Source organism: Meleagris gallopavo, chromosome 13 (genome assembly GCF_000146605.3).
Source record: "Meleagris gallopavo isolate NT-WF06-2002-E0010 breed Aviagen turkey brand Nicholas breeding stock chromosome 13, Turkey_5.1, whole genome shotgun sequence".
Classification (NCBI taxonomy): domain Eukaryota; kingdom Metazoa; phylum Chordata; class Aves; order Galliformes; family Phasianidae; genus Meleagris; species Meleagris gallopavo.
This window is the reverse complement of record NC_015023.2, coordinates 18,399,878-18,424,528: the sequence shown is the minus strand read 5'-3', so window position 1 is coordinate 18,424,528 and position 24,651 is coordinate 18,399,878. Positions and strand designations below refer to the sequence as shown.

At 42.0% G+C, this 24,651-nt stretch overlaps 1 protein-coding gene across 2 annotated transcripts; it reads right to left on the bottom strand.

The window, feature by feature from the left end:
- Positions 1–231: 231 nt before the first annotated feature.
- On the bottom strand, positions 232–17,372 carry LOC104913071 (protein BANP-like). 2 transcript variants are annotated; one of them, XM_010718199.3, is made up of 6 exons: positions 17,212–17,372; positions 16,651–16,722; positions 16,294–16,388; positions 14,669–14,868; positions 1,086–1,208; positions 232–436 (listed from the first exon to the last, which is right to left on the bottom strand). In XM_010718199.3, the coding sequence occupies exons 1-6, from the start codon at positions 17,279–17,281 to the stop codon at positions 247–249; spliced, it is 750 nt and encodes a 249-aa protein (XP_010716501.1). In that variant the 5' UTR covers positions 17,282–17,372; the 3' UTR covers positions 232–246. The 2 variants fall into 2 exon arrangements, with proteins under 2 accessions (XP_010716501.1, XP_010716502.1); XM_010718200.3 differs by lacking the exon at positions 16,651–16,722 and having other exon boundaries at positions 17,212–17,371.
- Positions 17,373–24,651: the final 7,279 nt, after the last annotated feature.

The following is a 24,651-nucleotide window of genomic DNA, read 5'->3' as shown; positions in this document are numbered from 1 at the left end:
AGAGGTATATAGAGGTATATAGAGGTATATAGAGGTATATAGAGGTATATAGAGGTATATAGAGGTATATAGAGGTATATAGAGGTATATAGAGGTATATAGAGGTATATAGAGGTATATAGAGGTTTTGTATGTATTATATATTCACTCAGCTTATTATTCATTCCTATCTGATGCTTGCTGTACAGAAGCTTCCAGCTGAATTTGAGTTCATTCCACCCTCCCATTTACTTTTCTCATGTAGTCTTAGACCAGCATACCTTCAGAGTTCAGCGTAATAAGGGTGACATTGTTCCCAATACTTTGGCTTCCTAATTGTCCACTGTTGGAAACTGAGTCACTGGTCTCAGAGCCACTCTCTCCATCTTCGTTGTGACTGTCGTCGTGCCCTGGAACCTTCACCACTATGGTGTTCTGCCTACGTCCAGGAACAGCACTATGGAAAAGAGAAGAATGTAACTTTGGGGAAACACAATCCTTGATCAGGAGAAACATCACGATAAGGAATTAAAAACACTAACTGAAAACTGCTCTAACAATCTGATGTTTATAACTAACAGCTATCCAGCAAAATAAAATGGTAGGAAAACAGCAGAATAAACATAAGGTTTCAGTACAATAGTTTATACAAACGTATTAAGAACATTTTCTATCCACAATCTCCAACTCCACTTAATTTTAACTATGCTCTCGATAGTACAAAGTTTAACAGCCTTGCTGGGCTGCTGTGTATTCTTTATTCAGTTGATTAAATACAGGATACTGGCACATTCCCAAGCAATTATCTATCCATGTAAAAAAATACGTAGCTATGGGAACTCTTTCAATTGTCATCTCTCAACGAAACACTGAGCTCATCCCAGATCTTCTAAGATGTCCTCTGCACACCAGCAGCAAAGCAGTGCTCTGTACCTTCAAACGTAGGCTTTCTCCAGGCAGGACTGATGCATTCATTTAGCACTTACATTTACCTTCCCCCCCCCACACCTAAAACATTCCTCACTTTCACTGGGAATTGCTGCAGACCGCTGCTGATCTGTCAAAGGAGGGAGTGAAAGGGGAGGATTCCCAGAACTGCTACTAACTTGCTAAGGATATTTTCCAGAGAATCTGCTGCTCTGCTCAGTGGCTCTTCCTGTCCAACCATCTTGGCTACAATTGAATTCTGCCGGTCGTTGTTCAGTATTACTGTGGTCTGGGGAACAACACTACAAGACAAAAGTCAGAGAGGAAAAGGGAATGTAAAGGAGAAAACCTTTAAAATAATACATTAACACAATCTCGTTGTTCAAATAGCCTACTTAAAGAACAAGGCTTAGAGGCAGTCCCTGTTTTTCCCCCCTCATCACGGTTATGTATCAAATGCCAAAGCTGGTAATCCATTGCACTTGACATCTGTATCACTTTAAGCACTCATAACTCTTTCAGAGGACAGACAGCTTCAATGGAGTTATATAAAAGTCCACAACCCCTGGAAAAGTGATAAAGAATCCATCAACTCAAGACACACAGAAGGAAGTCTGCAAACCACAGCTCCAGAGAGTCACCGAATTCTTGTTTTGAGAAGCCTGGAAGTGAGCATTTTCAGAGCTCCTACAGCCAACTCACGTGGTAAAGCAGCTTTGCTGGTAGGACAATCCCCAGAAAAAGAATGTGAAAATATTGACAGCAGAATCACATATGGAACTTAGTTTAAAAGTACATATTGGTGGCCAGGGTCAGGGACTCTGAGAGCGCAGAGGTGAGAGCAGCACCGAGGGCATCAGAATAGAACATTAAATAACAACAAGACTGAGCTGTTTCTTGTATTAAATCTAAAACAACAGAAAAGCAGTTAGCAGCAAGGAGAAACCAGCAGTGAGAAACTCTCTCATTAAAAAACAACACTAAGTCTGCAATACAATACAGAAATAAATACGTAGTAAGTAAATGTCTTCGACACGCAGTTTACTATTTACTTTTGTTTCTGAGATTACCATCATCACTCCCACACTATTATTCCTTGCTCTATCTGCTGAGCAAGGCATCGTTTTGATGTTGGAGCTGCTTGTGGTCATGGTGAACTGAAGGGAAGAGAGAACTCCGAAGAGATGTTTGTGTTTTAGCGACAGCGAAGGCTCTCTTCCTTCTCTTTGCTCCACACAGTAAACAGTCTGCTATTGTTTTTACTTGTCCAACATCTCAAGCTTAATTGATGGCCATTTATTTTTCCTAACTGTATTCCTTGGCTAATTGTTGAAAAGAAATATGAAAGACAAACAAATTAAACAAACGTGATGACAGCAACTCTGTTTATTTCAGCTGTAACAGCGCCCGCTTGCATGAATATTCATGCGTGCTCCTAAGACTTTAAGTGCTACAATATCCATCGCTAAGATCTAATGAAAAGATAAAAAAAACTGTCCTAAGAGCGAACAATAAATGGATCTCAACTTTGGCTCCGCTGAAGTGGCTGATATGGGGTTTTTTTGGAGACAAAAATCCCAGGGCCTAATGCCCCGCTCCCCCATTCCAGCAATTGGAATTGTTGCTAGTAACAAATGGGATTCCTTGAGGACTGCCAATGATCTGTTGGACCGCAGAGCTCGTGAAGCTCTGGAAGATGTTTGTCTAATCATGGACAAGTACAGAGTGTGCTATGGCTCCTCATGTCCATGCGAAGTTCAAGTTCTATTAAGCAATAAACGGGTTGGGATTTTTGGTTTATTTTAGTTGCAATCTGGAGCAGAAAGGCTTACGATGCTTTCACAGTCACTTTTTCAACATGATCTCTCATTAAGAGAAACTATGCACGTTACCAGACACCACATTGCCCTACTTAAATAAAAAGGCAACTTGTATTTCCCCCAGTTTTAAGGCCAAACACCCACCAACTACTTGATCAAACAGGCATAGGATTGGCAGCTGCCCCAGCCCAGCAGCCACGTGTTCTTGTTTCATCTCCCAAGTTGTCCAAATGGATGAAGTTTTTACAGCCCAGCTTAAACGGTCACAAATTTTATACTTCCTCTTGGATGTTATTAACACCATCTTTCCCCCAAACATTTGCGAGTACCTTTTAAAATTTCACTCACCAAAGCTCGTTTTTAAATGAACACTGAATAATTAATTGCATCTGTAGAGATAAATTCAATAAAGTTCCATTTATCAACTCCCTAAGCTTTGGCTCATATTGAGCTCTGATTTAAAAAAAAAATAAGTCCTAGCACTAAAAATAAGGAATTTTGGTTTGAGGGGTTTTTTTTGTGTGTGTTTTTTTTTTGAAGAGAACATTCATTTTTAAAGCCACTTTACTATAAACCATCAGCACAGATTTACCCCTCTCCTCAATACACTGATATACGTTCGAGTTCACAGATTAAATCCACAATTCTTTCTTCCCTCCAAATTTACGCCTACAACAAGCACCAGGTCCTCTCTAGGCATTATCCTATTAACTAAGAGAGGTTAAGTTATTGAGAGGAAAAATCCACCATACGGTTGTTTGGGAGGAGCCACTAACTAAACATACCATTTTACTGACACTTCTTTTCCTGGCTATACAGCACAAAGGCAAAACCAGACACCACAGACACAAGGAAAATCTTAGTAACCAGTCACAGCAACAGCCAACTTGTCCATCAGTTGCTCTGCTCTTGGAAATGAGCTGTTACCAAGTGGTAAGGATTCAGAGAATCAGGTTGGAGGGGAAACTGAGTCACACAAAGCACTACGGTGGAGAAGAGCATCTGTTTGGGGCCGCACAGCACAGCACACAACAATCACTGATGGATCTTTCTCAGCGATTAACCTGAGTGGGAACTCTACATCTGGTTTCAAAATAACTGAATGAAGCTTCTTGTCCATTTCCAGGAATCACGAGGCGGCGGATAAAAGATCTCTTTCAGGGCTCTGTATTTAACACACACAGGCTCTGGTACAACCCATTCCGTTCTACTTTGATCCTAAAGGAGAAAGATTAATATATATTTTTTTTAAACGTGTAATGCTTAATTCCTGAAGAACGATGCTTCCAAAAGCAGATGACCTAAGGAGGAGGAGGAGGAGGAGGCCTTTCTGTTCAAACCATCATGAAGGTTAACCCAGAAGCTATCATTCCAGTCCATGCTCTGCACACCAGAGCGCTCCGAAGCTGCTGACCAGACCTGACAACGAAGCATCACAAGGCAGAAAGTTCTGAGAGCTGATGCTGTGAAACCTGAGCAGCTAATTATCTGGAAGGAGAACAAAATAACAGTTGGGACCAATACAAAAAGGGAGGCCCGATGCTTGCCAACAGGATTTCAGTCTCAGTTTGTACACAGGCGAAACAGACAGGCACAGGATTCCCTGCAGATATGGGAATGCGTTCCCCAGTAAATTCCCTGTGAGATGTTCTATTGTCTGTTCTCAGTTTTGTTTATTTTAGGGAGGCAGCAACAAGAAATTTGCTGAACCTATACAACTTTAAACAAGGAGTTTATGTAGTCAAAACAGAAGGGGCAGCCTTAAAAAATCCAACAGAGGAAACTTAAATCCTATTACAGCCTACTGGCCCACACAGTGAATTATTCTGTTTTCTTCTTCGTTTTCTTTTTTTCAGACTGTAAATCTTATCCTGTAGATGAGTCTACTGTAAGGATTACTTTTATCATTACAATTATTTTATGCACTAAACGAAAATCATAAAGAAGAGGGAGGGCAGCTACCAGATCCCAAATGAAGCAATTCTTTCTATGAGTGCTGCCAGTACCATACTCACGAAAATGATGGAAAGAAAGTATTAAAAGGGGTCAGAGGGAGTGCTTTGGAAACCCAGCATTGTTGCATGGGCTTCAGTAGTTTCCATTTATGTTCACATATTCCTTTCCCCATAAGCATTAGAACTTGGAGAGACTGCTTCTGCGATTCGTCTGTTCTTGGACACAATTTAGTATTAAAAAAAAAAAAAAATTCTAACATCACGATGCTTGTAGATGGATTTATATTTGGGGATAATGTTTCTTAATGTCACTAAATAATTTGCTAAATTACAGCAGAAAACATTTTTAAAAGAATAAATATGCCAGATAATGATTTTCAAGTGTGTACATTCAGCCTCTGGCTTTTTATTATTATTTTTAAATGCACAAGACCTTTATCTTTTGCATAAGAAAAATGCTGCCAATGGTAATTCTCAGTCTGGAAAATGAGAAAGTCAGATAGGATCATTTACTCTTCACTCTGTCACCTTTTTTCTTGCCAATAACCTGTCAATCACACAGAACATCATCAATGCCATAAAGGAACTTAGCCACCGTGACACTGCCCGCTCTCTTCCTCCCAGATTAAGCTTTCATTTAGCAGAGCAAAACAGAAGGAACTAACAGAACTAACCTTCTGCAGTGCCTCTGGACATACTACTACAAATAGTTATGGAATCTTTACAGCAGTGTTCAAGCACTTCAAGAAAGAAGACAGTCCTCTCTTCAGGCCATTTCTGAGCCTCCTTTGCACATAAACGAATGCAGCTCCTCATGTTTCAGAAGAGAGCAAACTTGCCACCAGCTAAATGAATGGCAAGTGAATATTGTTCACCAAGCAGAGCAGTAAAACACCTGCTATAGGACAGAGCATGCAAGCCAGGCACTTGAACAGTTAAAGTTTTAATGTCCTTAAACTCTGCAGTCGTCTCGCCATAGGCAACTGCCAGAAAAGCAGCAGTGCTATCCATCATTTTCAGTAACAGTTCAGTTACCCAAAATTATCTTTGAATTCTATGCATCTGGAATATCCCATACAACAGACATTATAAAGATAGCATTAACGATTAGGTCTCATACGAAGACAAGCCAAAGTACAGCCACCATCACGGGAGAGAGATTCATGAATCTGACCACTGAGAAAGCTGTAATTAATTTATAATAAAGATAAAGAAAAGCAGCATTTATTAAGACATACTTCGTGTTTTAAGATTTAAAATACTTGAGCTGGAAACTCACTGTAAACTCCAGACATGCTCCAAGTTACAGCAGATATCTACGCAGAGTTTGTGGTGCTCAGCCTTACCTACAGAATCTGCCTTTCAGATGGCTGACAATCAGGAAGAGATGAATTACTGCTTTCAGACCAGTTTTATCAACCGACTTAACAACCTTTTAGAACAACCTGTTGTGGATTATCCTGCTCTGAGAAATGCCAAACACGTTTGTATGACCAACTGTCATCACTCACAAATGCTAACGTCCTTTTGCAGGGGTTCTCCATCTAACCACAAGCCACAAACTGCTACAAGGGATCCGCAGAACCACCGCTCCCCAGCTCAGCGCTGCGTGGATTTCACAATACCTGTATGTGTGTAAAAGTAACTCTCACTTGAAAAAACAAATTCTCTTATTGTGAACACAGCTGAAACTCCGTAGAAATTAAACGCACAGGGAAACGGTCTTTGAAGGAGCTTTAGACTAAGAGACACAGAAAGGAAGCAATAAAACAGTACAGCTGGGTCAGCTTGCAATCAGCAGCGAAGAGCACATAACCAGAAATAGCATTAGTCTTCTACTTCTGAATAAAGACCAGAAAAACAGGTCAGCAGGCTAGCACAAGCCTTTCTACAGATAAATGTACCCAAAAACATAACAGCCAGGAGATAACACAAAGGTACATCACTCATTTATCGTGGTTGGTAACAGGCGTGCAGAAGAGCAGAGCAGACTCACGAGAAGATTGTTGTGGCTAAATAATGCAGTAAAATGTGATTTTTTCCTTAGCAAACACACTCCCAGTCTGGGATGACAGCTCTCCAAGTAGGGAACAAAAAGCACTTTTTTTTTTTCCCCTCAATTTCAAACGTGCAAAGTACTGGAAATGAAATGAGGACTAATATAAAATGCGTATCTTATAACCCAAATAAGAAACGGCTCTATTTCTAAAGGCAAAAAAGCCCAGAGGAAAAAAGAAGAAAAAAAAGACCTCATCCACACATGTTATAGAAACCACCTGCAGCACAACCACAGCTGAGCACAGGAGTATCAGTGGGGAGACGTGGGCAAAAGGGCCAGGAAGGAAAACTCAGAGTGGGGAAAACGTGCCCCATTACAACACAGTTGCCTGCAATGAAAATCATTTTCCAAACTTCCCTACGATTTCTAATCTCTGCCTCAGAATCAGCACAACTCGATGGACAATCTCAGCCTTCAGCATCACGACCGCAGCACCAGGTTTCTGTCGGCAGAACCAAAGCACACAGCAGTGGTGCAGAAGTGATTTTCAATGTCTATTCCTGTTTTTCTTGCTTCTCATAATTAGCCATTAGCCTGACAATGCTGCCACTCTGAGAGCTGGTACTGAAGCTTTCATATGTCTGTATTTTTTACAAATAATATCATTTTGAAAGAAACTGGGAGCAGATTTCCTCTCTCATACCCCACCCTTTAATATGGAACAAAGAGATCGAGCTGAAGATATGCAAAAACGTACAGTTCCACAGAAGGGGAAAAAATTCCGTTTGGAAAGACATTTGGATTCCAAAGTGGGCTCCTGACGTTTGGAAACGTATCAGTTAAATAACAGCTGCTGCCAAGGGAGGCAGATGGAAGCCTGGCTCAGTGCTGTCTCACCAGCCTTGCTGATCCCTCGCTGGATGTACGGCTTCTCATCCCTCTGCCTCCAGCTCCTTCCCACCTCGTGCAAAGCAAAACCAGCGCTCTCAAAAAACCACCACAGTTTCTCTCTCTGCTAACGTACTGTTTTTCCATACATAGCTAAGACCAGTGGGCTTTGCAGCCTTTAAAACCAGTACTACTGGTGCCTTAATCTGGTGTGAACAGGTATGTAAGTTACTTTCAGTCACAACGTGGACATGAAACATCTGCCCTTTCCATAAGAAGAAAATTTACCGCCAGCAATCAGTGCCTGATGAGGTGCTGTCCTTCTTTTCAGTGTATCCTTGGAACAAAACACTCCAAATTTCAGCAGTACTTTCAATGGAGAGTGCTCCTAACGCTGAATTTTTCAACTCTAAGCATCTCCAGACACCGACATGAAAAACACATTCTCAAACCTGGAGCACAAAGCAATACATAAGACTTTTCTGCCCCCTTCTGTTCATTGGGTTGGATAGATGACTTCTTAAACGCACAGCATGCAATGGGTGCTTCCAAGAGCCGCTGTACTGCTTCAAATACACTGAAATTCCAGAACTGCACTGAAATTAAATCTTAATAATCATTTTCACTCATTTTACAGTGGTCGCTCCCTTGTATTAAAAGCAAGAATTCTTTTCAAATGTTTCTTTGGAAAAAGGAGAAGCACGACCCATACAAACGGGTTTGCTCTGAACCAGATTTCTGTTGGTGTACTCTCCACCCTTATTTCTTAAATGCAATAGCTGGCTGTGCTAAAAGTTCTGCTTTCCCCATAACTCATGTAATATCACCTTATGGGATTTGGCAAAAGCATAGGTCAACCTACATTTTAGTGCTTCTATAACTGGCTCTAAATGGCTTTTTTAATACACTAATTGCACTAGTAAATGTTCCCCCTAATCCAGACACGGAACTCAAAGCTTTTCTGATCCCCACCTACGCCTCCCTTTTTCGTTAGCAGACACCCTTACAACTGAAGGATGTCTATCCCTAAAATGTCCCAGCACAAGACACAAGTTCTGTGTCTGCTCAGCACTCATTCCTTAGCTTGCAGCTGAGAACACTGACATATTGCAGGACTTCATCCAACTGCATTCATCTTCTTGTGCTGCAAATTTCAGATTCACTCAAGTGAGATGCAGAACAAAGTTGCTGTACGTTAGCTAAGAGGGAACAAGTATCCATTCACACGTGGTTCAAAACAAGAAGTACAAATTATTTCATGTTTCACACCTCTCAATTTAAAAGGCTCTGGGTTGATCACATACAAAGATCAGCAAAAGGAAGCTTATGGCACCACAGCACAGTAGATTAAATATTAAGACCTGCATTGCCTCTGCATGACTGAGACAGGAAGAAAGTTTAGTACTTCAGACTTGACTGTATGTGTATATTGCTGAAAATCTTTGCAACCGCTCTATTTCTTTTAAGAATTCAAAATTATATCTTTAGATTTTTTTTTTCAAGCATGTTTCAACAGCTACTTTTTTTTTTTTTAAATCCATTTATTTTGCATCTATTTCTCAGGCAAAAGTTATCAGCCATGCTTGCTAAGCTATCATCCAAAACACTGTGCTGTTACAAAGGATATTTCATCCGAAATCAATAAGTTAAAAACATATGGGCTGGGAAGACGAATCAACACAGTTCAAATCTTGGTCAGCTCAAAACGTTCTATAGATTAAGTTCCATCCATACACGACTCCAAAAACCAGATGAAACGTTAGTACTAAATTGTTGTTTTAATCCTACAGCTGACCTCCAGCTCTCAACCTAAATGCTATCTGAAAGTTATATATTGGTCCTGAATTTATCAAATCCCACCAACAAATTCCTACATGTTTGGCTCCTCGATATCTTAATGCAACAATAATGGAATGTGAAATTCCAACGAGAACACTGCTGCACAAACCTCAGCAATCCAAGGCACCGCTTCTCCTCAGTCCCACGTGAATTTTAACTCCCAGTGGCGGATGGATTAAATACAAAACGGACACAAATCAATGATGCATGGAATTTGGAGCACTTGTGGAAGGTCCGTAACAAAAACTCCAGACAGACAGAGCCTACAGGACAAGATTCATTTCTTAGTATCTAAATCTCCAGCACAAGCGTCCAAAACAAGAGTTATGACTGCTTGCAGCACGGCTGCTGTAGATCTTGCCGGATACAGCAAACTGCAATAGAAATCAGAGTCGGGAGAGTTCCTCAACTATTTTTAATATAATGATGTGTCAGTCCCAAGTATAATGAATCACAGAGGTCTGCTGAAGTTACAGCATGTACCAACAACTGAAATGTGCGTGTCAGTGCATTCGAAAGATGTCAGTCGGAATGATGACCACCGAGGAGCAGATTCACTCTAAAGAAGTTGAGGCTGACGAGTTCTTCTGACAGACTGGGAGATTCTGGAAAGGGTTACAGTGTTTTTCAGGGAATCAGACGTTAAGAACTTGGTTCATAGTACAGCCAAAAGCCAACGCTATGCAGCTCAGGACCGGGGGGCTGCTGCCTCTTTGAGAACTGCAGTCTTGGCTTAAATTCAGTTCCCGACATTGAACTGCAAGCGTAAGAGAAACTAATTTTCAGACAAACACACCTACTACACCTCAGCAAGTTATTTGGGGATGTAATCTGTTAATTTGTGTATTTCAAGCCACAACAATTCCTCCAGGCTACAACACAGCTGAACGCTTGCCGGCATTGCAAGGAGCAGGTGGCTAATTTCCTTCCTTCAAGAAAACCACAGAGCTCACACCTCACACTTGAAAACTAATGACTGCGTGTATGCCTGCATAGCCAAAAATGGGTGTGTAAGAAACCCACCCCTCTGTTATGTCTTTGCTGTGAGGGATTTAAGGAAAAGGAGCGGTAGAATTGAAAGCAGAAGCCAAAAAAAGGCACAGAAAGTAACAGCATCTTGGGGCAAATGATACAACTACAAAGACCTGGCTCCTTGAGTGAAACTGCAGCTTTGTCTAAAATGGTTTGGTTTTTTGTTGTTGATTTTGCTTATTAACTAATTACTATTATTATTTCATTAACACTTGATTGGGGGTGTACCTGAAACACTACAGGTTTGCCATCTTCCTTCCCATGCACAACGCCCATGGGCTGGACTGGTGCACAAAGAGCTGTTCAACGCGAGGGCAGCACGGCCCCCCTCAGTTCTTCATGACACAACCCCATTAATTACAAACAGAACTCCTACTGGCTGAAGCTGCAGGTATGACACTCCAACTGCTAATTTAAAACAAGTTTGTTTGCACACAACACCGCTGATTGACAACAGAAAATAAGGGGGAATGTTGGTTAGCTGATTGATAGCACAGGGTCCGGTCCCAAACCATCACAGACACTCATCTGTGCTTTTCTCAGCCACTCCCAGACTTCAAGGGCTGCACTGAACACTCGGTTGGAAAGAGGCCCCACCATCAGGCATCCCAATGGATAAACACACAGCGTTTGCTTATAAAAAGTGACAAGAATTTCTGAAAAGCTGATCAACTCCAAATATTTCCCAAAGATTCTCCAAATACGTTCTGGTCACCACCCCAAACAATGCAGTGTCTTTTCAAGACTTTACTTTTTTTTTTTTTCTCTCCTTGAACCTGGCTTACTTTTACATATTTTCTAACACAAAGGGCAGTTGAGTTGTCTTCAGGGCCGAATGTGGAACCGGAGAAATATTTTTCCAGGCATAAGTTCACTGTGTGAGATCAAGCTCACAGCAGGCAGAATAATGTACCTGTAACTTGAAAAATAAACCCTATGCCACGTGGCTTTCATGACACTATACCCCTCAATATCTGCTTTGTTTCAAACTGTGGCAACCTGAAAAAATTCCACCTGCAAATGAAACACCTTCAGACTTTCCAGATGGAACCGTCAGCTCTTGCCTCTGGTTCCAGATATTCACTACCCCAAAGGTTTACAATGCTGATCTACTTTATCATCGAATCATAAAAGGAAAGAAAAACAGCCAGAAATTAAACTCAGAGAGTTGCCTAACGAATGATGTCTTTTCACTCACAGAGTGGTGAGGCACTGGAACAGGTTGCCCAAGGAGGCTGTGGATGCCCCATCCCTGCAGGCATCCGAGGCCAGGCTGGATGTGGCTCTGGGCAGCCTGGGCTGCTGGTTGGCGACCTGCACACAGCAGGGGGTTGGGACTGGATGAGCACTGTGGGCCTTTGCAACCCGGGCCATTCTATGACTACATGGAAAAGAGGTTAACTACTTTCCCCAGAGCCTCAGCAGCCACTACATAATGATAAGAACTGAAAAATTACAATTCTTTTTGAAAGCCTGGATTAGTATTGTTGGATACTTCATTAAAATCAATAACAATCCTTATGATAAAGAGGCAACAAAAATGAAAAAGCCATTCCACTCCTGATAACATGAAATTAGGTTGGTTAAGGCAGTCGTAATTCATAGAAATACATATGAAAAATTCCAGGTATTTGGTTTTTATACCAATGCCTTCATTAATCTGAGTGGTCACAAACATATTAATGATCTGTACCTACAAAAATACAGAAGTTTTTACACTCTATCTGATACATAGCCTCTCTTTTGCACAGAAAAAAAAATTTATACCTTAAGACCAAAGAAAAAAAATCACCACCAACAAAAAAGACAAGTGCAGTGTCCTAGAACCAGCTGACCAAACCACCAGAAGTGAATGGCAGCCACAGGCAGCTTGAGTTGGTCAGCATCCATCCCCTGAGCAGGTCTTGCTCAAAGACACCACGCCAGGCCTTTACACCAACACTGACTGCACAAAACTCTGCAGCTGCATTGAACTCTCCCACCAAAGGCAGAAATACATGAAATTCTATCTCCACCCTTGGTGATCAGTACATCCCCAACTCTATTTTAACTTCACTATGACAAATGTTCAAAGGAAAGATTTGAAAAGAAGAGGAACCCTACTTATAAATGAATTCCCATATTTCATCAGAAATGTTTTTACGACTACGAAGAAAATACCAATTTTAAATGTAAATCCTCTCCAAAATCAATACATTTCAAAAACCATTATCCTCAATTTAACAGCAATAAAAAAATTACATCCTTGAGAACGCAGCAGAATTGCACAACGTAACATTGGCAGAACACATCCAGAAAAACAAATGAGGGAGAGAGTTCTGTGAAACCAAAACAAATTCCTGTGTTATCTAAAGCAATCAACCTGAACCATTTATACTTGGGCTTACTCACTCAGAGGAATGATTAATGGAAAGATGCTAACCAAAATAACTCTGTTTCTGGACTGAAACCTTTCAGATGAAAGATTTCCTTTAAAACACGGGTAGAAGATTTCAGCTGTGCTGTCACACCATACGTTCATCAACTTATAAATCTCAGGGCTGGGCACACACTGCATTTCAGACTTATCATGTGGGGCTGCCACTCTGACGGCCATCAGGCACCGCACCAGCTCTGCTAGCCAAGAAGCTTTCAGCAGCTACCGGGATTTTCGAACAGCGTGGTACCTCATAAAGAAAAATAATTAGGTATTTCTAATGGCCACATTGGCAGGAAACGTTGCAGACAGAGGAGGAGACGTAATCACTTCGTGGAGGGGAAAGCAGGACTGTGTTAATGCTGCACAGAGCTGGACACAGCTCCCAGCACCAGGACAATGCCACGACCAGCTCATGGTGTTACGCTGCTGTTCTCGACTCTTCTTTAAGTCCAACACAGCTCTGTGTGATCTAGCACTCCTTGCCCTCCATTCTTTTAGTTCTGAAACCCTGACCACCTTATTTCCAAGTGCAGATGAAGAACCTGTGCTTGTATTTGGTCAGCTCTACGAGCAGCTGGTTGACAAGCCATGGGTAACTACGCTTTTGTTAGAGTGGTCACCCTGGCAGGAAACATTCATTTCTTATGGTAACAAGCTTATATTCCACCCTGTCTCATAAAGGCATGAACTGCAAGATATCATAATAAAACGTGATTATGAGCTTGATATTTTAGGTTAAGGAGTGTATCTCAATTATTAAAATATCAATAATAGAAGTTAATAAAATACAGCAGTGAGCAAGTAGTGGCATAATAGAAAAAGGCTAATGTGGTGGTTTGTGTTTGCCTGCTTATCTCTAAGGAAGTCCCTCACAACAAAAAGAAAGGAATTAATGTTTTCTGTGGAGCTCTAAAGCTGTGCCCTCAGAACACTGCACTGAGCATAACTTATCAAAGTATTTTTCAAGTATTAAGTTCAGAATGGGTGATGAAAAAGATCAGAAAGTGGAAAATCTGACTGACAAAAGACAATTTACATTTGTGTACTTTGACTACAGTGGTATTATGAGAAAGTTGTTGATGGATGTTACACAGTTACAATAGAAAATAAACAGTAATTACTTAGAGGTTTTTCCTAGGAATAAAATTATCAGTGATGGAAAAGTTGTTACACAAAAAGTCTCTTGATCATCACATTTCTCTGGCTGGAAAAATATCCATGGTTACATGATAGGCACATCAATGTTTAAGATACTTGGAACCACATTAGGCAACTCGTAAAGGTGCTCCAGGTCAAACCTGCCCCTTCATCAAGGTGGATTCGATTATTCAACAGATTCTCCATCTCAGATTTCTAACTCCAAAACAAATGCAGATACTGTTGTACTGTTTTCTTCGGAAAACAAGCACATGAAACAATCTCCATTGTATTTCTGGCAGATAAAAATGTGAAGTAATCAGAATGATGAACTCATTAACTCAAAGCAACCAGATAAATAAATAAAAGCAAATCTTCAAAGCCATCTAAAACAGCCAATGTGACTTTTCCAGAGATGGATGATGTCTTGTTCAAGCCAAAATGAAATGTGGAAACAGTTGCAAACTGTCCGTGGATCAGTGTGGTGGGATTAGTCTTACTCTAACTAGAAGTAACAGCATGACGTGGGTACAGAAGTTATCTTTGAGAAATTCACTCTACAGTCACGAGCAGCACACTGAGATCCTGACAGCTGCATGGATGGAAAACCATCGAGATGCCAGAGAAATGGATTTAGGTTATTTTTACAACATTATTTCTGTTATTTTCTTACCATCGTACTTTATTGCAGGTCTGTGTAGCGCCAAGAGGAGAACCTGCCACCATGGGGACCTGGATGGGGCTGTGCTGTTTGTTCATGACAAGATCCAACTTCTCTTCCAGTGATTTACAGGTAGCCTCTAGAGCCAGCAACTTTGCCTCAATGCTATCCAGTCGCAGGCATATTGTCTGATTAATGGAACATAGGAATGACTAGAAAGGGGAGAAAGCAAGAAAAACTGCTTTTAAAAACTTACACATTTATCTTCAAGCAACACACACATAGGAAAGCTCAGATAACTGTGACTGGAAAATGACTCTAACGTAACTAGCAGTGTGCCTAGTGACTAAAACCAGCCACGGACAAAACTGATGACATCCAGGAGCATTTTAGCATTCTCAGACTCACCCAGATCCTTATTTAAATGCCAAAAGCAACCAAGCCAAATACATTTGCACCTAAGCACTTTGTTAGTATGATTTCATACACCACAAAACAATTTAAAATAGCATGCCAGTGCCTTTCATTCAAAGTATTTAAAAACAAAGGGATTATAAACATCTGAAAGCATCCTTCTGGATAAAGTTAAGATTTCTTTTCCTGTCCAAACAGATAAATTCACATGATTACAGTGGAAATTATTTCAACACAAATCACTTCAGAGATGATAAACGCCGCTCACTTCGGTTTTCTCCTGAACAGCAAGTCAGGAAAAGCAAATAAGTAAAATCTGTTTTCCTAAGCAATTTGATTTAAAAGAAAGCATGCTCCACTTGGTTTCCCTCGGGGAAATACAGGCTACTGAAGGGTAACGGTACACGTGCTTCTCTGCAAACAGCGACCACGCCATCTTGTGGCCCACAGCTACAACTCACACAGCCAATCCGGCTGCTCCAAATGCAGAGCTCCACTTTCTACGGCAGAATTCCCGTTATCGAATCACATACCATTCAACAAACACGGCAGCAAAGTACAACTCATTCACTTAAGCACCAAGACAAAATCACGACTAAAATACACCAGGAAGGGCAGCATAGAACAGCTTGGGTTGGAAGGACCTCAAAGATCACCCGGCTCCAACCCCTTGCCGTGGGCAGGGATGCCCACGAGGAGGACGGGCACCAGGTCAGCATGGCAAGTCCTGTGAGCACAGAGAAGGCTGGGCTAGCTGAGCCTGAACCAAATACAGTTTAACTCTCAGGAGAATGCTGTTAGCTGAAGAACTAATTTTAAACACGCTGTAAGTAGCTGCATGTTGTAACGATGATGAAATATTCATCTTAGATACATATTACCTATATATATATATAACCATATCTGGGTATTGTAATACACTATATCAAGTTTATCCTCTAGGTCAAGTTTACTCACTTCATCAAAATGATGTCTGGGTCACTGGAATTAATTCTGCTTATATTTTATTTTGCACATAAACTTTTAGCTATTGATTTCACACCGAGAGATTTACCAATTCTCTAGATATTAAAACTTCTGCAGAGAAATCAACGTACACTGCAAGAAGGATATAATTCCAGTCCTACATAGAAACAGACAATTACATATAATGGGTTCGTTTTCCCCAGGAAAGCTTACTTAATTGGTTGTTTGAATAAGAATAGAAAAGAAATGATGGTAACCTTAATAGAGGGATCCTGGCAGTTAATTTCTATGCGCTGGCGTTTCAGAGTAGGCTCTACATCATCGTCTGTCACTTCATGATTCGCCAACACAACTGCAAAGAAAAATATGCCATAGCACATACTACAAGAGACAAGAGTTACAAATGCATTAAATGGAAAAAAATCAAAGAATATAAAAGGAGTCTGGTTAACATACTGTAATTTTTTTTTCAAACTTGTTTGTGTTAAACTATGACAACAGCTTACTACTTCTCAAGAAATTATTATCCAGATCTAAGACAATTTCAGCTGCACTGAGGGTGTAAAGCTTGGGTGTTACCTTGGATATTTCTTCTTTTTTAATTAGGAACTCACCGTGAGGAAGCAGAGTTGCCACATCAGCTGTTCTGCTTCGACAGATCCACTGGCTTCTGAAACCCCAACACTCTACAAAACCGTAAGCAGTGCTAATGAAGTTCTAACAAACACAGGATTTCCCCCACTCTACGCAGGGTAGCAATAGATAGTTTTTCCCCAAAATACATTAACAAAATGCTGCGGGCTTTCCCAAATAAGTAGTTGGCTATGCAGACCGTGCTGTGGGTGATAATCCTGCCCAGCAGGTTCCCAGCCAGGTTGGGGCAGGTGGCTCTCAGCTGCTCCTCCAACTCTTGGGAAACATTTCTAAACAAACTTTTTCCTTCTGCATCAGAAGAAGGTTTTTTGATAAGAGACTATATTTTCTGTAACTGTGGTTACTGTTCATTTCTACCAACACTTACTCACCTATACGTGAGTAATAATCTGATCCAAAGGCTATTAAAGATGCATAAAGAAAGCTGTTTAAATTCAGCTGGTAATCTTAATAAGCACTTCAGATTTCTAAAAGAAAAAGTTCAGGAGTGATTTCCACCTTGTCAGTGGGTAATACTGTACCTGGGTTGTCTGGAGTCAAGTCTTCAACAGCAATCTGAACAACATCTGCCAAATCCTGTTCTGACATCATTCAGAACCAGGCTGCAATGTCCAGTCAAACACCACTGCAGGCCCCCGAACAAGCAGCTTTACGAGACATGCAATCCTGAAAAACAGCAGCAAGAGGAGCATTGATCTCTCATATACAACAATTTAGCACTCGTTTTTTCTCAGTGGCCATGAAAGAAAACTGCTCATACAATGGCACAAACTGCCATGCTAATTGGAAGCTTATCAAAGAGACAGCAGCTGCACTGTGGGCATCACCTCTATGAGTAACCTTCCTACTGTAGGAGCAGGACCACACTGCAAGCCTTACTTGCTGAGTCTTTCTACATATTCCTAATGGATAAAGAGATGGGTTAGCATCAGTGATTTGATGGCCCACGGGTTTAAAACACAAAAGAAAATGCCTTCTTTCCAATGTGTTGACATCTTTTACTTTAAAGGCTTGTAAGAGTATATAAATCTATCTGTAAATTGCGGGGTTTTAATTTGCAAACTATTACTTGGCTCTGGAAGCACTCAGACCCAACCCTTGATGCTGCAATAGCACACGAATCTGCACAGGTCCATACACACACGAGCTCCTACCCCGTACAGACTGTAACAGGCCTCAAAATCCAGTGAGGACTGGGAGCTCTCTTGCTGCTAATTACAAGTCGACTTGGTTGCCCAAGGAGGCTGTGGATGCCCCATCCCTGCAGGCATTCAAGGCCAGGCTGGATGTGGCTCTGGGCAGCCTGGGCTGCTGGTTGGCGACCTGCACACAGCAGAGGGTTGGAACTGGATGAGCACTGTGGGCCTTTTCAACCCAGGCCATTCTGTGATTCTATGATTGAAACAAAAGTTCCATTTTTTTCTTGGCTATTGAATCTGTTTTTTCTACTGTCTGATTCCAATGAAGCTATTTTCAGAATATTTCCTGATTTCTCAGCCCTGTTCCCTTGGAGCTCTCCATCAACGTTATTTATTAGGGTTTTAAGAGAAACTTTCAGCCTCTAAAGCTGAATTAAAATCACTGGAATTGGTCGTATCTGTTCTTTCCCACAGCCCTAAAAGGACAGGCATAAAACACAAAGAGATCAGTCAACTTTTTTTTTTTTCCCCCCTTTCCCAACCTGAAGCAGAAACACAAGTGAAATAACTTGAGGTTTACCAGTGGAAACGGTAATTCATCCCTTAACATTGACCCTGAACCAGCTCCAGCTCTGCATAAAGATTTCCCTCTTCCATGGGAACACAAGAAAGCCAATAAAGCACGCAGGTGGAGCACGGGGCGCTGGGACAGCATTGGAGCCGGGGAAGGATTTGGGGCCCGGGGCAACGTCAGCACCCATCTCCACACTGGGACTCCCCACATCTCAGAATTGTTTACTCAAAATATCAGTGTTGCCAACGTTGAGTCATTTACAATTCTGATGGTGGTGAAAAACGGGCTGGGACCGCACGGCCGTGGCTGCGCGCCCGAGAAAGCTGGCAATGTCCTCGAGAGTGTGGGTGCCATTTGGCAAATGAGATTTGCCATTTCTGAGAAACCCTGGCCTGCAGCCAGTCCTAACATCATAAAGCAGCTGTGCTCGAGTTACTGTCCATAATGTCACACGCTGCAATACTGAGAACCCGGCCCTCGAGTTGAACGCATCCGCTGCTGAAGTGCTAAAAATGGACCGACTACAACAAAACCCAGCTTGGAGAACTTCGGCCGTTCACACGATGTTGGATCTCGCTGATGCTTTGTGCTGCATTCTAACCAGCTGCGCCCACAAACACATCAGTGACTCATAAATCATTCCAAAGCATTTCTCTTTCTTTCAAGCCGTTCTAATACATACTTAGCTCTCCAAAACTCATCATGAAATGACTGAGATGAATTAAATCAGCCTGCAACACAAACACAGGGTAATTTCACGCTTCTGACCTCTGTTCTGCATCTCTCCTGGGTCACAGCCCAAAGTACTCAACCTCAGATCAGAAAATAAGTCCTGAAAGATTCTGCCCGTCCTTAAATAACAGCACGGCTACAAAGCCCTGATGGGGACAACAGCCATTACACACACACAGCAATGTTTCTTCGTAACATCAATATTTATTTCCATTTAAACACATTGTATTACAGTTTCAAGGAATCCCACACTGCTGCTAGGCAGTCGGCCAGCATCAGGACAGAACCCATTCTTGGAGTCTCTGTGGGTGGAACAAAACATCGCTGTGCTGTCGGTGCACTCAGCAGAAGGGTGCTGATGGAAGCAGTGCCTGAGCGAGCTGCGCTGCGTACTGCAGCCACAGCAGCTTCCACAACTGGGAATAACTCTACCCAACTCCACATTTCAACTTACAGTTGAAAACTTCCATAGCAGGCTAAAGAATGCTATGACCAACGCTTGACTTCAGAATCAAGGATGAACGAATGATGAATTTGATACTATTAAAGTTAAATTGCCACCTTTGAAAAGCCTCAGCCTGCAAATTCAGAACAATTTCCTCAATCCATTTTCTATGTATTTTACTTGGTGAAGTATTCACCACCATTTCTGGAAGCCAAGTATTTCCTCTAACATTGCCCAGACGTCCCCAGCTCTCCCCACTTGCCCCTTCTGGCTGCAAGTCTTGCCCCCACTGACCCTAAATTAAGCACACACACTAAGAACCTGATGATGAAACATTACCTGAAGCAAATATGAAGTGAGAAGAGAAAAACAGAAAGGCAAAAAGCTTGGGATAAGCCTCAATAGGGAAGGAAACGTGCCTGCTTTGCTTCCCCCCAGCAGCATGCAGGTTGGGCCCTATAGGGCCAGCCCAGCGTTAGCGGGGGGAGGGCACAGGGACGTTGCATCCCTGTGAGCACTCTCATCCCCCATTGATACACCTGATACTCTAGATTTAAAGTAGCCTTTGTTTAATTAAGGAAATTATTATTTGTAAGCAACTAAATCAAATTCAGGTCAGCTGAATTCTGAATTACCTTACCTGCGCATGAGTTTAATTTCATTAATCCATTTTAAAACATTAATGCAGAATAATTCCTCTGAGCACTCGCTTGTAAACAAACCTATTTACTGAAACATCTGATGGCTTTACAAAATCACAGGGCATCATTCCAAAGCATACAACCAAACACATCCAGTGACTTGTTAACATAGGAGAACATGTGCTGAACATCAATCTTCTCTCCTGTTAATTAGCGAGGGCAAACACTGTATTTCTGAAAAAAAACACTGACATTCTCCAAAGCTTTATTCCACTCACGGTGTGCACTTGGACTTCTCTTATTTGAGCAGATCATTACTCCCCTTGCTGGCACTTCTCAGCACTGTTAGAGGCACGGAATCATTAAGGTTGGAAAAGCCCACTATGACCATCCAGTCCATCACCACCATGCCCACAACATGGATAAAACACTTCCATCATTCATTCTGCAAGATGGCCAAAACTGACTACCAGCTGAGGAATGCCAATCCATTTCCAAGTGTTGTTCCTCTTCATTTCACTCATCCTTTCAATCGAGGGCAATTTTCAAAGACACCATTTTTGTTGCGTTCCTCTAAGTACAACCCCTGCTAGCCAACCAGTCCATCTTTAGTAGCCTAACATCCATCACAAAGGGACAACGATTTTTATCTTGCCAAGAGCTACAGCATGCAACAGAGGCAGCTGAATGGCACAGTGCATTCTGCATATGCTGTAAGGGCAGTAATCTTCTGCATGCACAGATTGGTTCACAAGTGAGATGAGCTTATGGGGCAGAGGGACTCCAGCATGCAGACCTGCCCTCGTGCAAGTTATGTAGAAGCATGGAAGAGGCCCTCCAGGCAAAAAACACAGCTTTTCACACGAGATCCTCATGAAGAACAACCAACATGCCCAGGTTATGACCTGGCACAGCAACCAGTGTGCTGCATCTTAATGGAAACAACCCCCAAGACCAGCCCTGTGCAGAGAGATGGGAAACACCTAATTGGATACATGAAGTTATTCATGGAACTAGGAGGTTCAGAACACACCAATGCTTTTTTAGTCTTGCAACAATTTCATGACACCAAAGCCTGACTTTTCCCTAAGTTAAGGTCATTGCAGTTGGCATGGAGCCTTCCTACACCAACTCCTAATTCCCCAACAAGCCACATTATTGCTTATGTTATTACACTGAAGCATGCAAAGAAGCTAGAATAGCAGTGGTGCAATAGAACATAGGGTTTGATGCTCTAAAGCTGCAGTCCCTCAATGTACCAAGTCAAAAGTTACTTTCAAAACTAAAAATAGGAAAAAAAATAATCATATTTTGCACCTTCTCATCACTATTTAAAACTAAAAAAAAACCTCTAATCTTTTCCAGCTTCTGTTCAGCTCTTATTGTTCTCAACTCACCTTAAGAGGGGTGCAGAAGCATTGTGTTTTACATGAATTTCATGGTAAAATTACACGTGTTTCAGTTGAACTATTTTAAAAGTTGGTGTCATATATGGACATCTTTGGCTCAGCCAGGGATCAGAAGGACACTGTTCTGCTTGGGTGTCTTTTGGTAACCAATCCCCCACCTTTGGCCACAGCCCTAACACAGCATACAACAACCTCAGGCAGGAATAGAGCTGTGTGAACCAACCCAGCCCCAGCACAAGGAGCCACAGCACTGAGTGTGGCCATGCACATCAAACACGAGTTCCCCATTCACTTTGCACAAACGTGCTACAATCTGTACAGCTGAAAACCAGCAAGAACCAAGCAAGAACTGCTCAGCTAGCAAAGGCAGCACGCGGAACTTGATGTAGCCATGGTGTTTTGTTGTTTTCATCCACTAGATGGAGAATACTGGTAGCACCTCCACAAGAAACACAAGCACTTGAAGAACAGACTTCTTGAAGTCGTTTCCCATGACGCACACAGAAGGCTCTCCCTGTCTCAAGGAACCCTTACCCACAGCTGGAGGGGCACTGAGGTGGGTCCTCCAGATGGCCTTTAAATGCAGTGACTGCACCACCACCTGAAACAGCAGCATTACCCCACAGGCATCCTTCTGCATTACTTCACGCTGACTCTGGGAATTCCAAACCACCACCAGAATTATTTGGAGCAGATCCGAGTTCTTCACAAGAACCTCAGCGCTGCCAGAAGCGTATTCATTGTATTCATGTATTTCATGTGACCCAGCACATCAAGATGGGCACAGCCTTGGACCTTTCTACAACAGAAACTGCCCTGGAAAAGTCAGCCCGAGGTTTGCAGACATACAGGCACAGCCTTTTCAGATGGGTCTCCCCTGCAGCAGAAGGATGTGATTCTGATTGTGACTCTGATGCGCATCCTCCCCTCACAAGGGACATTTCTCCCAACACGGACATGCAGATGAAGCAAGGCTTATCACCAGAGCTTTGGCCATGAACTTCTCTCCAGTGTCAGGAACTGGCAATGAAACTCCATTCTGGAGGTTCCTAATGCTCAGGACTAGAAGGAATACACTGCAGCAAACAGCAACTGCAGCGATAGCCCACAGGTCTATACATACTTACAGTAACAGTAGCAGTCAAATGGTAAACTAACAGCTTAAAAAAAATGGAAACTCAACTTGAAAATACTCATATATACAAAGCAATCCAATAAATAAAATGAAATAATTACTATCTGATGAGCAAAAAGCCACAGAAAGGCATAGGTGGACTTCTAATGAGGAAATAGAAACAAACATGAGATGGGACCCATCTGGATCTCTGGTCCTCAAAATTTAGGACTTATTTTAGTGTCATTTAAGTATGAAAAAATCATTGCCATGCTCCAGCCAGAACCTTAGAATGTTGTTATTGGAAATAGCAAGGAGCTTATTAAGAAATATTTCAACACATGGTAATTTAATATTTGAATCCCCTTTGGAAAGTGGGAAATAAACAGCATAACAAAATGGTGGCAACCAAAAATAACAGCTGTACAAAAGCTGTAAGATGCTGCCAAGAGAGGAGGGGGCGAAAAAAGCTCTGAATGACAACAGTTGCTCAAACTGAAGGAAGGAGAGCTTCTCAGGAGTGACCACCTGCAGTATGATCTATATCCATACAGAGGCTTTGTATGTGTTCCTAAGGCAACTCCAGCAACCACTGCAATAGTCAGGAACCACCACCGAAGCTTCCTTCCTGCTTAATATCTTCATTTTTATTTTCACAAATATCTGTCAACTTGTGTTGTTTAAAACCATTTCCCTCTTACAAGACCACTTACAGAGTCAAGATCAAAAAATGGGAAATGGATTTCAAAGAACAGAGCATACTTCTGTCCCCGAACACCCAGTTTTCCCATTCCATTGTCCAGTTGCTTCAGTATCACAAAGTGACTTCGTCTCATAAATAAATAATTCTCTATACTCAAAAGTACAGCTGATTGAAGAGTATCTCAGCGTATCAATCTTTCAGTGACCACTGGAATAATGAGGTCTATTTAATTCAGTGCAGTTATTTGCATTATTCACAAGAAATCTCGGAGAATATTCTTTGCTCTGAATAGAAGACATGACTAAAATCTGAGCGTGCTTCAAAATCACAGCAGTAGGCAGGTTTATGTCTCAAACCAGAAAAGACCTGGCAGCCAGCTTCTAGTTTAACAACATCCATGTTGTTTGAGCAGAATCAGAACATCTCGCTGCTGAGATGAAACAAGAGCCCTGCACATGGCACAGCACACCTGCACTCTGGCCATGCACAGCTAATGAGAAACACCCACGTTGGGCTACACTGCACGGCTCGACGGAAATCCCATTGGTGAAACCCAGAAAGAAGTCATGTCCCATACTGTTCTGTACAGACGGCACTGTTGGGAAGCCACCTCCATCTGCTAAGCTCTTCCACGTGCTGGGCTGCTACTGTGCTCATGCCAAGATACCAGGTGTACAGCACAGGGCTGCGTCGTGGAGCACAGATACTGAGCCAGAATTTATCTTCCAGCACATTAACTCACCACGTTATAGCCAGCTCCTCTGGAGAGACAGGAAATAAATGGAGAGACAAGCTGTGGGAATAAGACTCATATTTGAACCTGACCTCATTCCTTAATATCATAAGATTGCCTGTTTAGTGCAGCCTTTTCAATGGCACAAGGATTCAGACTGGAAACTGACTTGGCTACAGCATTTATAGGCTTTGCCTTGAAGGCTGCTCAGCCCCAACACAGGAGGCACTGCAGGGCCAGCACGCAGCTCATCTGTGCTCTGCAATGCACACAACCAAGATCCCACTTCAGCCTGTAAATACCCGACATCTGGCTGAGGTTCAAAGGAGACTTGTGCAAATGCTTCATTCCTTCGTGCTTGGCTTACCTCACACAGGAAGTTTACAGCAAAAGGGAAGAACACAACTTTGTATTTTTCCAACCATGTGCTCATCTCCTGTACATTGGAAAAAAAAAAACTGATCTAGGAAA

Bases quoted from the DNA above. Each gene is read 5' to 3' on its own strand.
- LOC104913071 (XM_010718199.3), bottom strand. From the start codon at position 17,281: ATGATGTCAGAACAGGATTTGGCAGATGTTGTTCAGATTGCTGTTGAA. The intron at 16,723-17,211 runs GTACAGTATTAC...ACGGTTTTGTAG, and splicing joins CTTGACTCCAGACAACCCAG to AGTGTTGGGGTTTCAGAAGC. The intron at 14,869-16,293 runs GTTACCATCATT...TCCCCTTTCTAG, and splicing joins GCCAGGATCCCTCTATTAAG to TCATTCCTATGTTCCATTAA.